At 44.1% G+C, this 13,828-nt stretch overlaps 1 protein-coding gene across 1 annotated transcript in view; it reads left to right on the top strand.

Moving 5' to 3' along the window:
* Positions 1-13,828, top strand: part of LOC120060186 (lysophospholipid acyltransferase 2-like) — an 84,993-nt gene that overhangs the window by 66,172 nt on the left and 4,993 nt on the right. Inside the window, exons 4-12 of the mRNA XM_039009322.1 lie at positions 1,799-1,894; positions 3,156-3,211; positions 5,404-5,458; positions 7,444-7,627; positions 9,681-9,873; positions 10,245-10,348; positions 10,469-10,533; positions 10,870-11,002; positions 13,288-13,439. Of these exons, the coding sequence (XP_038865250.1) occupies positions 1,799-1,894; positions 3,156-3,211; positions 5,404-5,458; positions 7,444-7,627; positions 9,681-9,873; positions 10,245-10,348; positions 10,469-10,533; positions 10,870-11,002; positions 13,288-13,439 (1,038 nt within the window). The remainder of the gene's footprint in view (positions 1-1,798; positions 1,895-3,155; positions 3,212-5,403; positions 5,459-7,443; positions 7,628-9,680; positions 9,874-10,244; positions 10,349-10,468; positions 10,534-10,869; positions 11,003-13,287; positions 13,440-13,828) is intronic.

Below are 13,828 nucleotides of genomic sequence, written 5' to 3'. Positions count from 1 at the left end.
CCGCTCTCGAGGTCATGCCACAGCATCTCAATCAGGTTGAGGTCAGGACTCTGACTGGGCCACTCCAGACGGCGTATTTTCTTCTGTTGAAGCCATTCTGTTGTTGATTTTACTTCTGTTTTTGGTCGTTGTCCTGTTGCATCACCCAACTTCTGAGCTTCAATTGGCAGACAGATAGCCAAGCATTATCCTGCAAAATGTCTTGATAAACTTGGGAATTCATTTTTCTGTCGACGATAGCAAGCTGTCCAGGCCCTGAGGCAGCAAATCAGCCCCAAACCATGATGCTCCATACTTTACAGTTGGGATGAGGTTTTGATGTTGGTGTGCTGTGCCTTTTTGTTCTCCACACATAGTGTTGTGTGTTCCTTCCAAACAACTCAACTGTAGTTTCATCTGTCCACAGAATATTTTGGAACATCCAGGTTCACTTTTGCAAACTTCAGATGTGCTGCAATGTTTTTCTTGGACCGCAGTGGCATCTTCCGTGGTGTCCTCCCATGAACACCATTCTTGTTGAGTGTTTTACGTATTGTAGACTCGTCAGAGATGTTAGCATGTTCCAGAGATTTCTGTAAGTCTTTAGCTGAGACACGACGATTCTTCTTAACCTCATTGAGCATTCTGCACTGGTGCTCTTGCAGTCATCTTTGCAGGGCGGCCACTCTTAGGGAGAGTAGCAACAGTGCTGAACTTTCTCCATTTACAGACAATTTGTCTTACCGTGGACTGATGAACATCAAGGCTTTTAGAGATACTTTTGTAACCCTTTCCAGCTTTATGCAAGTCAGCAATTAATCTTAGGTCTTCTGAGATCTATTTTGTTCGAGGCATGGTTCACATCAGGCAATGCTTCTTGTGAATAGCAAACTCAGACTTTGTGAGTTTTTTTTTTTAATAGGGCAAGGCAGCTCTAACCAACATCCTTCAGTCTCATCTCATTGATTGGACTCCAGGTTAGCTGACTCAAATGAGCTTTTGGAAAAGTAATTTAGCCTAGGGGTTCACATACTTTTCCCAACCTATACTGTGAATGTTTAAATGATATAGACAAAAATACAATAATTTGTGTGTTATTAGTTTAAGCACACTGTCTATTGTTGTGACTTAGATGACGATTTGATCTGATGAACAGTTTATGCAGAAATCCAGGAAATTCCAAAGGGTTCACATACTTTTTTGTGTGTCCCAATGTCTTGGATGCGTTCAACGTGATAGATGGCTAGTGTGGATAATTAAAAAAATGACCAGTGACTACCGGACTCTGTTCTGATGTAAATCTGCACTAACATACTACTGTCACAAACCGGCTCAAAGTGCGTAACAAAAAATGAGACAACGTTGAATAACAAAATATATTTATTTAACTAAAGTAAACTAAATATAACTAACAATGGTGTGTGTGTGTAGTCGGTAATCAGTAGTGTAAGTGAGTGGTTGCGCATAAATGTGATAATGAGGGGTGTTGAAAGGTGCCTATGCAAACAACTAAAAACAGCCACAAAAATTCCACAACCAAAATCTGTGTCTGCATGGAGAGAGTCTCCTCAATGAATGGGGAAGAGGTGCATTTATCCTGGGACACAACCGAGCCCAGGTGTGTCCCATTTCGCTGACGACCCTCCTGGCTCCGCCCACCGACATCCTATTAGGGAAAACGAGAGCAAAGAGAAAGACTTCGGCAGACAGAGTGGGAGGGTCGTCACACTACCTAGTATGAAATAATATATTGGGAATATATGCTAGTATAGACATTGGAAAGTGACTGACCTTGTCTCTCCTCTCTCTCTCTCTACAGGTTGTGCTTCATAGTGGCTCTGGGCTACCTCAGTTTCTGCCAGATCACCCGGGTTTACGTGTTCGACTACGGCATGTACTCTGCAGACTTCACCGGGTAACTTCTGGGTGTTGTGTTGACTATCAATGACATTAATTTGCATGTATGAATCAATCAGGGAGAAGGGAGCGGAGAATTCCAGCAGACATGGCAGTCCTCGAGAATTGGAGTCAAATGCCCCTGCACTATGACTATCCAAATATTGTTAGTACCACATTAACCAGCTGTGGAGTAAATACATAAGTCCAGCAACTACAATGCACTTAACTGTAATGTACATTGGGGTGCATTGATCAAGACTTCAGTTCCACCTCCTCCAGGGTTGCTGGTGAACCAGACAACCAAACACGTGTGCTAGGGCAGGGGGTGGCCAGTTGCTAAGCAACCCCACTAGGAGAGCCACAGCATCACAAGTGCAGACCTCCCTCTTTGCCTCTTTGATTATCATCAAGTCATACCTAATAGGCTCTTTTGTGCTTTCTCCCTTGGTTAGACGGTCAGGGCACAATCTATTCCATGCAATATAGTAATCTCCTACCTACTTTAACCTGCTACCAGCTTTAACCTGCTACCAGCTTTAACCTGCTACCAGCTTTAACCTGCTACCTACTTTAACCTGGGGTGTTGTATCATTTTGAACAACTGAATTTCTGTTCAACCTACAGCTAATGAATACTCCCATTTAATAAGGATAGTCTTTAAGATTTCAACCCACAGTTCTCCTGTCATATGGTATTACGTACCTGACACTGTCATGTTGTCTTCAGTGCGTATAGAAAAGCATACACCGACTTAACAGATGTTGCTGATAGCAGCAGGAAGAACGTCTTCCATTACCAGGATATGGTTATGTATGTCAGCTACGGTAGTGCTCCCAGTGCTTTCACTGAATGATGGTCAATTAAGCAATAAGGCCCGAGGGGGTGTGGTTTATGGCCAATACCACGGCTAAGGGCTGTTCTTATGCACAACGCAACATGGAGTGGCTGGACACATCCCTTAGCTGTTGTATATTGGCCATATACCCCAAACCCCAGTGGTACCTTATTGCTATTATAAACTGGTTACCAATGTAATTAGAGCAGTAAAAATAAATGTTTTGTCATACCTGTGGTATACTGATATAACACGGCTGTCAGCCAATCAGCTTTCAGGGCTCGAACCACCCAGTAATGAATAATATATCCCTGATGGGATGTTAATATATTATGTAATGAGAAGAAGTTAGCTACAGTGTGGGTGAGCAGAAGCAGTCAGGGATGATATAAGTTGATGTGATTGGTTACTCTCCTCTCTTCTCCTGTGTTCTCTCCTATAGGCCAATGATGGTCATCACTCAGAAGATCACCAGCCTTGCGTTTGAGATACATGACGGTGAGACACCTGTGTGTGTCTCTATAGCTAAGGAACTCAGTCATCATGGTGATGGAACACATCATTAATAAGGCTGTCATGACAGTTGCCTGAAAACAGCAACAGAGAGGGAGACAATAACAGTGGTTTTATGAACTGCTCTCAATTTCCTCTTTTCCAGCCAGCTAAAGCTACAACTAGCATGGGAAGTCAGGAACTCTGCCATGTTCTATGCATAGTGAGAGATCTGCGGTCCCCTTTTTAGCAAAAACAGAAACACGACATCAGAGGGGATATGAACATCAAATTGTATTATTGGTTTCAGCTGCTAGGCCTTTTTCGTAGGCAAGTTTCCGTACGTGTTTTAGGCGGGGTTTCTGTATAAGTACTTTGTGACATCTGCTGATGTAAAGGGCTTTATACATACTTTTGATTGATGCGTTTGGCACCTTGCAGACAACATATAGTCCCCCTTTATATCCGGTTCATCTGGTTTTATTCCTTTTGAATTGAAAAACAAGCAACGTATACCATTTCAACTAGTGGTCTCAATAAATACCTCTGTCGACAGATTGCATAATACAGTAATTGATGCTTCAGTGCTTGTATGGTGAGGTATTTTGACAGTGGAGTCAGTTGAGGGGGCAGGGGTGGCATTGTAAACACGTGTATGTAACGAGAAATGTTCTGTCCCTCCCTCGCCCAAGTTCCTCTAAGCCTTTTCCTTTCCCCTACACCAAATCATCCATAATGTCAGATACTGTGTGTGTCAAATCAAATCCCTGTTTATTCGTCACATACACAGTTTATAGCAGGTATAAACGGTGCAGCGAAATGCTTACTTGTAAGCTCCCTCAGCAGTGCAGTACAACGTGTGTGTGTGTTTGGGTGTGCGCGGTGAATTGGGATTACATAGCTGTTGTCCTTTTGAAGTCTTGTAAAGTAGAACGCCAGTGTTAGATGTCCAGAAGCAGTCAAAAGGCCACAGTAACTAATTAAGGGATTAGTTGGGATGTCACATTAAGAGCTACATGTACTTCTGTAGAGGGAAATATGTCATGTATTACGTGACCAAAGTGTAATCACTGGAAAAAGTGTACACCCAAGTAAAATGGAAGGATATAAGTAACATTTAAAATGATGAAATTAGACAGTGCCCATTTTCCCATTCATTTGGGATTGGCCAGATCTTACACAACATATGTCGTGTGAAGTCATCTCCACATTTGACCTCTTTTGAGGTCTTGAAACGTCTGTTATATTTTGGAGAGAAATATATCCCTTTAATGTTTGCTGGAATTCCCATGCTGCCCCACAGATGGTAAACAGTGTTTAATTAGCATGGTAATGAGGTTATGTAATAAGCCCCTCCTTCTCCCTGTCCTCCGCTGACTCCGGGCTTCATTATCACTGGGTCGGTCACCCACGACCCCTGACCCTGCCTATCACCACAGGGATGGCCTTTGACCTCTGTTTTGACTGGCCATTAGGCCACACAGCCCTTGGGGCCACTGGGAAAGTGTCTGTTATTGCTGTTGAATAGTATGTTTGTTCCGGTCTGCAGCATTCATATGAAAAGGAAGAGTTTATGGCTGCTTTTCTGTATCTTATGAAGTGGACAAGTACTGGAAGCATAGCCTATTATGGTGTAACCTCATTATGCTATGACATGTTGACTAAACTGTAGGCTCTCACTTCTAGAGCTGACTTACATGGAAGAGGATAGCTGCTGAGACTAGAACTAGTTGTCAACTGCGGTGTAGGCCTGTGTGACAATGTCTTAGTGTGTGCTCGTACAGGCCTTAATGGTTGCGTGTGTGTTTTTGGTGTGTGCAGCTGTGTGGTCGGCATGATTTACTGTGGCTGTGCGTTCGGCGCATTGGAGGGTGATAAGGAGTTGAATCTGGTTATCAGCTGAATGACAGTCTAGTAAACAGAGTATTACTCCCATCTCTTCCCCTGCCTTTGCCTCTCACTACTGCAAGCAGCTCTGACTGAGGTAGATGGCGTCAACTCAATATTAGGAAGGTGTTTTTTCCCGGCAAATTTTTCTTAGAATTTAAATGCACACACTTCTTACTTACTCTGGATATATGCATGCGTTCATGCCAGTCCCAGGTCGTTGCATAATGTATTAGGAGTTGAATGTATTTAGGGGAGGGGGTGGGGATGGGTTGTATATAGTCATGTGACCAGACTCTGTGTTCCCATAGGTTTGGCGAGGAAGGAGGAGCAGCTGACCCCCAGTCAGAGATGCCTAGCTGTAAGGTATGTGACCCAGGTATGTTTTTATTCTCCCAGCTGGACTAGACAGTTCTACTGCCATACTAAAGGTATTACTGTGTGACGTGGTCACTGGGAAAGCCTCCATGGTAGCCGCTAGCTAGTACTCATGTCACGTGTATAGTTTCTGTTGTTTAGTGACATTTCTTCTGTTCCCCTCTTTTTTTTGGTTCTCTCTCAATCTCCTTCCCTGTCTTTCTTTCCCATTGTGTCAAACATGTATATATATTTTTTCTACTGCGATTTGATAACGATATGAACACAAAGAAAGATCATGTAGGTACCCTGTAAAATGTAGGCCCCAACTGGACAATTGCTTCTAAAGAGGACGAGAGGATGGAAATGATTGCCTCTGGAGGATTCTTATACTATTCCATTTTCTTCCCATTAAATTACTGAGAACAGAATGTTCCTGGTATCAACAACAATTAGAGCGATTTATTATGACTTAACCACCCCAGTGTTCCTCTCACAGTCTGTGAAAGAGGCTGTGAAGGAGTTTGTATCCTGCTCCAAAGGGTTCCCAGCGGTTGCATGGCAACCGCACGTATATCCCGTGTCATGTGACCAGGGTAGTCAGGAAGAAGCTGGCAGTGACCGAGTGGCGCGCCAACCTACCTTGTGAAAGGAATTTAATTTAACTTTGAGATTTTTTTTGTTTGTTGAATTGCCACAGTTACAAATATGTTATATTGTAATCTGCTGATATACCTATAACAGCTCAACTACAATTTAACCTAGCCAACCCGTTGGCCAAAGGACAGAAATGTGACATTAGCTGCTCATTGTGACTTAGCTGCTCACTTTGAGAGAAACTCCAGGGAAGCGAGAAATTAGCAATCAGTGTGTTCTCCTGACCTTGCAGTACCTCCACCACCATACTCAACAGATTGCACTTGGCAGGGAAAGGCTGCACTCATGGCCTCCAAAGTGCAACACAGATGTAAATGCTGCCAGTGTAACAAAGCCTCTTTACAAATCGGCTCCTCACAAGCCCCCATTCCAGACATTTTCCTTAACTTTTTTTGAATCTGCCTGAATTCACAACAATTTGTCCTCCGAGGGAAGAGTTGAGTTCGAATACCCATCCTATATACTACAAAATGAGTATATACTATTAGTTCATTTTGGTATACTGTAAACGAATGGTATCCTATCAGTTGAGTGTGCTAGCGCTTCGCTTGTCTACTGGAAGTTGATGCTGTTGCTATGCAACTTCTTGCTAGCTTGTCATTAATACAAATTACTAGTAGTGACATCCAGGAATTTTTGGCATACTAACTATATCCATACTATGACCGATAAGCATACTACATACTCAAATTACGTCACAAATAGTACAGTTAGTATGCGTTTTGGAACACAGGTCTACTCTTGTTGCTCTACTTGGGTGGCCATTCAGTATTTTTATTTAACCTTTTATTTAACTAGGCAAGTCAGTTAAGAACAAATTATTGTAAAGCCCCCCCCGGCCAAACCCTCCCCTAACCCGGACGACACTGGGCCAATCGTGCGCCGCTCTATGGGACTCCCGATCACGGCCGGTTGTGAAACAGCCAAGGATCGAACCCTGGTCTGTAGTGATTCCTCTAGCGCTGCGATGTACTGCCTCAGACTGCTGCGCCACTCGGGAAGCCCAAAATTACTAGTAAAATGAGTGTGGCCATGCTAGAATGCTACAACAAAAGTGCTGACTCATGGGCTACGTGTTCCTAGTCAAGGCAGTGTAGGGGTAATGTAGCCCTACTTACTGTGCTAACAGGCTCATGGATAGGAATGAGACAAGGGTCAAGTTATATGTAAGGTATGTTCGTTTTTAGTTAAATCTCCTTTGTGCTCAGAGAACGGGATGCAGTGCGTCCATGTTTTTTAGCATGACTCAATAGAGACGATCCTCGGCTTGACCCTCTAGTTGCTAACAGCAGCATCTCTGTCTCACATCTCTTTCTGTTCTTGTCCTCTTCCCCCAGGAGGATGCCCAATCTGCTGGAGTACCTGAGCTACAACTGTAACTTCATGGGCATCCTGGCCGGGCCCACCTGCTCCTACAATGACTACATGGCCTTCATCGAGGGCACGGCCTACCAGCCTCGCCACCTGGAGACCAATGGAAAAGAGAACGGGAAGTACAAGCACACAGAGCCCTCGCCCAAGGTACCACACTGCCTGTCTCTCATTGTTAGACTGGTCAGGAGTAACTTGGTAGAATAGAATTATTGGCTGATTCCTCACAAAACTAGAACAAAGAAGACCATGATTTTGGGTATCTGCTACTTTTAGTGTTATGATAGAATTTATAAGCCTTACCAACAGAGTGACTGTGAACATGAGTGGAGAGCTTGGGACTACAGGGTTCTACCTTCAAAAAGATGATTTGGAGATAATTGGCTTTAAAGTTCACTGGTGTGAATGGTGTCAGCAATTTTTATTTTATTTTTGTATTCCATGTTTTTTTTTCTGGATGAAAATGGTACTTAGGGGTGGGCGTGGCGGGGTCATGACCGTGTGTGTATGTATTGTATTCAGACCCTTTGACTTTTTCAACATTTTGTTACAGCCTTATTATAAAATGGATTCAATTGTTGTTTTCACCTATCAATCTACACACAATGCCGCATAATGACAAAACAATAACGTTTTTTTAGACTTGTTTGCAAAAAATAAATGAAATATCACATTTACACAAGTTTTCAGACCTGTTAACTTGAAACGATTACAGCCTCGTGTCCTTCTTGTGTATGCCTATACAAGCTTGGCATACCTGTATTTGGGGAGTTTCTCCCATTCTTCTCTGCAGATCCTCTCAAGCTCTGTCAGGTTGGATGGGGAGTGTTGCTGCACAGCTGTTTTCAGGTCTCTCCAGAGATGTTCGATTAGGCTCATGTCCGGGCTCTGGCTGGGCTACTTAACGACATTCTGAGACTTGTCTCGAAGCCACTCCTGCGTTGTCTTGGCTGTGTGCTTAGGGTCGTTGTCCTGTTGGAAAGTGAACCTTCGCCCCAGTCTGATGTCCTGAGCGCTCTGGAGCAGGTTTTCATCAAGGATCTCTCTGTACTTTGCGCTGTTCAACTTTCCCTCGATCCGTGACACTTGGCATTCAGGCCATTGAGTTCAATCTTGGTTTTCACCAGAGATTCTTGTTTATCATGGTCTTAGAGTCATTTGGGTACCTTTTGGCAAACTCCAAGCAAGCTGTCATGTGCCTTTTACCGAGGGGTGGCTTCTGTCTGGCCATTCTACCATAAAGGCCTGATTGGTGGAGTGCTGCAGAGATGGGAGAACCTTCCAGAAGGACAACCATCTCCACAGAGGAACTATGGAGCTCTGTCAGAGTGACCATTGGGTTCTTGGTGTGTGTGGATTGCTGAGGATTATTATAATAATATATATATATATTTTTTTAGAATAAGGCTGTAACGTAACAAAATATGGAAAAAGTGAAGCGGTCTGAATACTTTCCGAAGGCACTGTATATGTTTGTGTACTGTATAATTGATATCCCATTCCGGAGTTTGAGTGTTGAGTTGATCTTGTGAGCTACTGTTATGGCGAAGGTATTCAGTGAAGGGACACAATAAAAGCCGTGTCAAATATGGAGTGTCTGTCAGCCTAAAGAGTGTTTTAAGGAACTTGTAGGCTACTGAACAGAGCTGCATCCATGCTTCTTCTTTGTCTCTTCAAAAGCTGCAACACAACACATCTAATATTTACTGCTGTCAAATAGCTCCTGCTGTTGTACACAATGGCATAGGCCTATACCTGTTTCTGAAGTTTCTTGCAAAACACAAAGCTAATATTTCAGACGTTAGTTAACCTTTATTTAACTAGACAAGTCAGTTAAGAACAAATTCTTATTTACAATGACGGCCTAACCCGGATGACGCTGGGCGACTTGTGCGCCGCCATATGGGACTCCCAATCACGGCCGGTTGTGATAAAGCCTGGAATCGAACCAGGGTCTGTAGTGACGCCTCTAGCACTGTGATGCAGTGCCTTAGACCGCTTTACTTTTTTTGTTCTATCGACTTCGAGTTCACATATTGAACAAATTTGCTAAACTACAAACGGAATTAGGCAATTACCTTTTGGTAACCCTAGCCTGCAGGTGTAATGCGTTATCTGGTTATAATGCTTCGTAAGACTCATAAACATGTATAACCTCCTTATAATGTCTTATAATCATCTCATATCTGTTTTCCCCCCACAGAATGACATTATCTCCAAACTTTGTACCTGTGCCATCTCCCTGGCCATCTTCCTGTCCGTATCTAAGCTCTGTCCGGTGGAGCGCTCCATCGACGACAAGTTCATCGCCTCTACCCCCTTCATCCTCCAGATCCTCTACCTGTACCTCTCCATGTTGGCCACCCGGCCCAAGTACTACTTCATTTGGACCCTGTGTGAGTGCACTTTAGTATTATTCATGTGACTAAATCTGAAGTTAAATAAAATGCATATGTAAAGTATTTGGAATTTGAAGGCTGCTGGGGGAGAATAATGTGGGTGCTAGCCACACCTTATAACAAATCAGGGTGATATTGGCTCTGACAGTGGCCCTTCTAAACTCACATAAAAGTTGGGCTACTTGTGGTGTTACACTGCCCTCTAGTGTCAAGGTGGAGAACTCACTATATTCCAGAGCCTCTGTGCATTCAGTAGTACGGCTACTATCATCTAACAGAATGGTCTTCTTGACGGTAAGGGATGTTGTTATTCTGTCTTGGCCACTGACATTCTGCCTGGTAACCTTTTGTGTTTTCCAATTGAACAGCTGATGCCATCAACAACGCTGCAGGCTTTGGCTTCAATGGCTACAACAAAGATGGCACCCCAAGATGGGACTTGATATCCAACTTGAGAATACTGGACATTGAGGTTAGGCTCTGCCTTTTTTTAAATGATTCACATTTTCACTAGTACTGTAGTAGTAGTGTAGGCTAGTATTCCCTCGTTTGGCTACATTCACTACTAAAACAGCACCATCTCTCTTTTCAGTTTGCCACCAGTTTCAAGATGTTCCTCGACAACTGGAATATCCAGACAGCACTATGGCTCAAAAGGTAAAATGCATCATAAACCAGATTACTCTGTACTTTCTTACTACAGTAGTCATGTAGATATACTATCATGTGGATTGTACTATCACAGATAGTAGGCCTATATATCAGTAGTCATGCTGATAGTATACAACAAATGTGCACTGGTCTGCTAGCGCTGCCTTTAGCTCTGCACAGAACACATCTCTACACAAACTGGGATGCTAATGCTATAGTTAGCATAAGCTAGTGTGCTAATACCGAATCTGTGTCATGTGCACTCAGGCTGAGATGCTAGTATTGTGATTAGCATTAGCTGGTATGCTAATACTTTACCTGTACCATGTCTGTTCTCTACAGGGTGTGCTATGAGCGCTGTCCCATCAACCCCACGGCGGCAACCTTCCTACTGTCGGCCATGTGGCACGGAGTGTACCCCGGGTACTACCTCACCTTCCTCACCGGCATCAGTATGACCATGGCAGCACGGGCAGTGAGTACACAGTCAACACAGCTGGTGTTACCAGCCAGGAATCAAACCAACTCAAAATCTGCATAAGCCCTCTGAGCTAAAGCCTAGGCGTTAACTCTGGCAGCTAACACAAGTCCTCAAGTTTCAGGCAAGGTTACAAAAGCACATCATTGATGTCTTTAGCTGGTGTTGCCCCATCTCATTTGTCAATGCATGTGTCAGTCACCACTAGACCTGGAGTAGACCTCTGATATAGTAGAAGTGAAGTGGTGGACTGGGAGGATATTTATGTGAAGACCACAGGGAAACTTAGATGTGACCCTGTTCTAATTTTTTTTAAAGGAATCTTGGGCACTGGCCGCTAGGATTTAAAGCACATACCCCTTAGCACGGGTCAATGAGTGCGTGTGGGTGGCTGGGTTTGTGTGTGTGTGTGGGGTCTGGTTACACATGGGCAATAGTGAGCAAGGGTGTGTGTAAGCAGTATGATAGAGACAGGGTAATGGACACGTGTGTGTGTGTGTGTAGCAGTATGATAGAGACAGGGTGATGGACCAGGTGTGTGTAGCAGTATGATAGAGACAGGGTGATGGACACGTGTGTGTGTGTGTGTGTGTGTAGCAGTATGATAGAGACAGGGTGATGGACCAGGTGTGTGTAGCAGTATGATAGAGACAGGGTGATGGACCAGGTGTGTGTAGCAGTATGATAGAGACAGGGCGATGGACCAGGTGTGTGTAGCAGTATGATAGAGACAGGGTGATGGACCAGGTGTGTGTAGCAGTATGATAGAGACAGGGCGATGGACCAGGTGTGTGTAGCAGTATGATAGAGACAGGGTGATGGACCAGGTGTGTGTAGCAGTATGATAGAGACAGGGTGATGGACCAGGTGTGTGTAGCAGTATGATAGAGACAGGGTGATGGACCAGGTGTGTGTAGCAGTATGATAGAGACAGGGCGATGGACCAGGTGTGTGTAGCAGTATGATAGAGACAGGGCGATGGACCAGGTGTGTGTAGCAGTATGATAGAGTCAGGGTGATGGACCAGGTGTGTGTAGCAGTATGATAGAGACAGGGCGATGGACCAGGTGTGTGTAGCAGTATGATAGAGACAGGGCGATGGACCAGGTGTGTGTAGCAGTATGATAGAGACAGGGTGATGGACCAGGTGTGTGTAGCAGTATGATAGAGACAGGGCGATGGACCAGGTGTGTGTAGCAGTATGATAGAGACAGGGTGATGGACCAGGTGTGTGTAGCAGTATGATAGAGACAGGGCGATGGACCAGGTGTGTGTAGCAGTATGATAGAGACAGGGCGATGGACCAGGTGTGTGTAGCAGTATGATAGAGACAGGGTGATGGACCAGGTGTGTGTAGCAGTATGATAGAGACAGGGTGATGGACCAGGTGTGTGTAGCAGTATGATAGAGACAGGGCGATGGACCAGGTGTGTGTAGCAGTATGATAGAGACAGGGTGATGGACCAGGTGTGTGTAGCAGTATGATAGAGACAGGGCGATGGACAGGGGATCATCATTGTGACCGTAGGAGAGTCATAGAGGACAGAGAGGCCCGTGGTAGACAGATGGTGTCCCTAGATAACCTCCATCTCCTCGACACTCAGCTGCACTCTCCATCACATCTAGGAATAACACAGTCATAAGCTGTCATGATAAACAACTAGATAGGGAACTAGATGTTACGATTCCCTATCCGGAAGTATACACTTTGCACTTGCTCACTTTCCCTCATGGATTAACGAAAGCATTGGATTGGTGTCAGCACAGGCTCCTATGGGAGTTTTCGTGTGTGTTAAACCAGTGCTTTTTTTTTTTACAAACCACAAGGCGGTAGTGAAGTGAGTGCAAACCTTGGTGAGAACGGTAGCGAATCGCAACGCAGCCACGATATCCTGAAAATGAATTTCAGAAAGACAAAGCTCTAGATTCATATTGATACTAAAAATGCATTCTAAACACTGGTCATGGGTGAGCTATGCAGTAATGATGGCCGTCCAAGTTGATTGCTTCTGTTCATGTAGTATACAGAACTGGGTCAGTCAACTTCTTGTTAGGAGTTAGTTTATAATGGCTACAAGAGGCTATTTAAGTCTGAAAGCTGATTTGTGTTGACTTGTTCCTGGAGATGTAACTGTGCCTTCACTAATGGGCCCATCTTCTCTAACCTCCATTGCGTCTTCTCTGATTTATGCAATAATTATTGTTACTTTCTGTATCTTAAAACATTATGTTGCATTGACTTTGTGATTTATTCACAATTTCTTCCTGTGGCTCACTTCCAGCTAAGACACAACATCAGACCCTACTTCCTGGGTTCAACGACACACAGGAGCATCTACGATGTCATCACCTGGGCGGGGACTCAGATCGCCATCTGCTACACGGTGGTGCCATTCGTTCTATTGGCCGTTGGGCCGTCACTCAAGTTCTACAGGTGAGTGGCATTACTGATATTCCACATGCTCTACCAGCTCTTTTGAAATGTAATACATATGTATGAAGTTATGTTATATGTAACAATGTGTATTCAAAACAGTAACTTTATTGATACTTGTGTAGACTACAAATGTTCATGGCTAGGTCCTAGGAAATGTGGGAAGCACCACTAAGTTCAAAACCCCTGTCATTCTTAGTGATTTTTTTCTCTCCAAATGCCAGTTTAACAATGCAGGCCAATGATATGCAAATGAGTAAGGCACAGACAGGGACACGGCACAGAGAATAACCTCCGTTCCACTTTCTTTGTGGCCTCCCTCAGCGTCAAAACTGTTAACGAGACAGCTTAACGACTAGAAGACCGGGACGATTGACGGGGAGAAATAA

The sequence above is a fragment of the Salvelinus namaycush genome, chromosome 15, assembly GCF_016432855.1.
Source record: "Salvelinus namaycush isolate Seneca chromosome 15, SaNama_1.0, whole genome shotgun sequence".
NCBI lineage: Eukaryota > Metazoa > Chordata > Actinopteri > Salmoniformes > Salmonidae > Salvelinus > Salvelinus namaycush.
The sequence above is the reverse complement of the archived record's forward strand: the minus strand, read 5'-3'. Positions and strand labels throughout refer to the sequence as shown.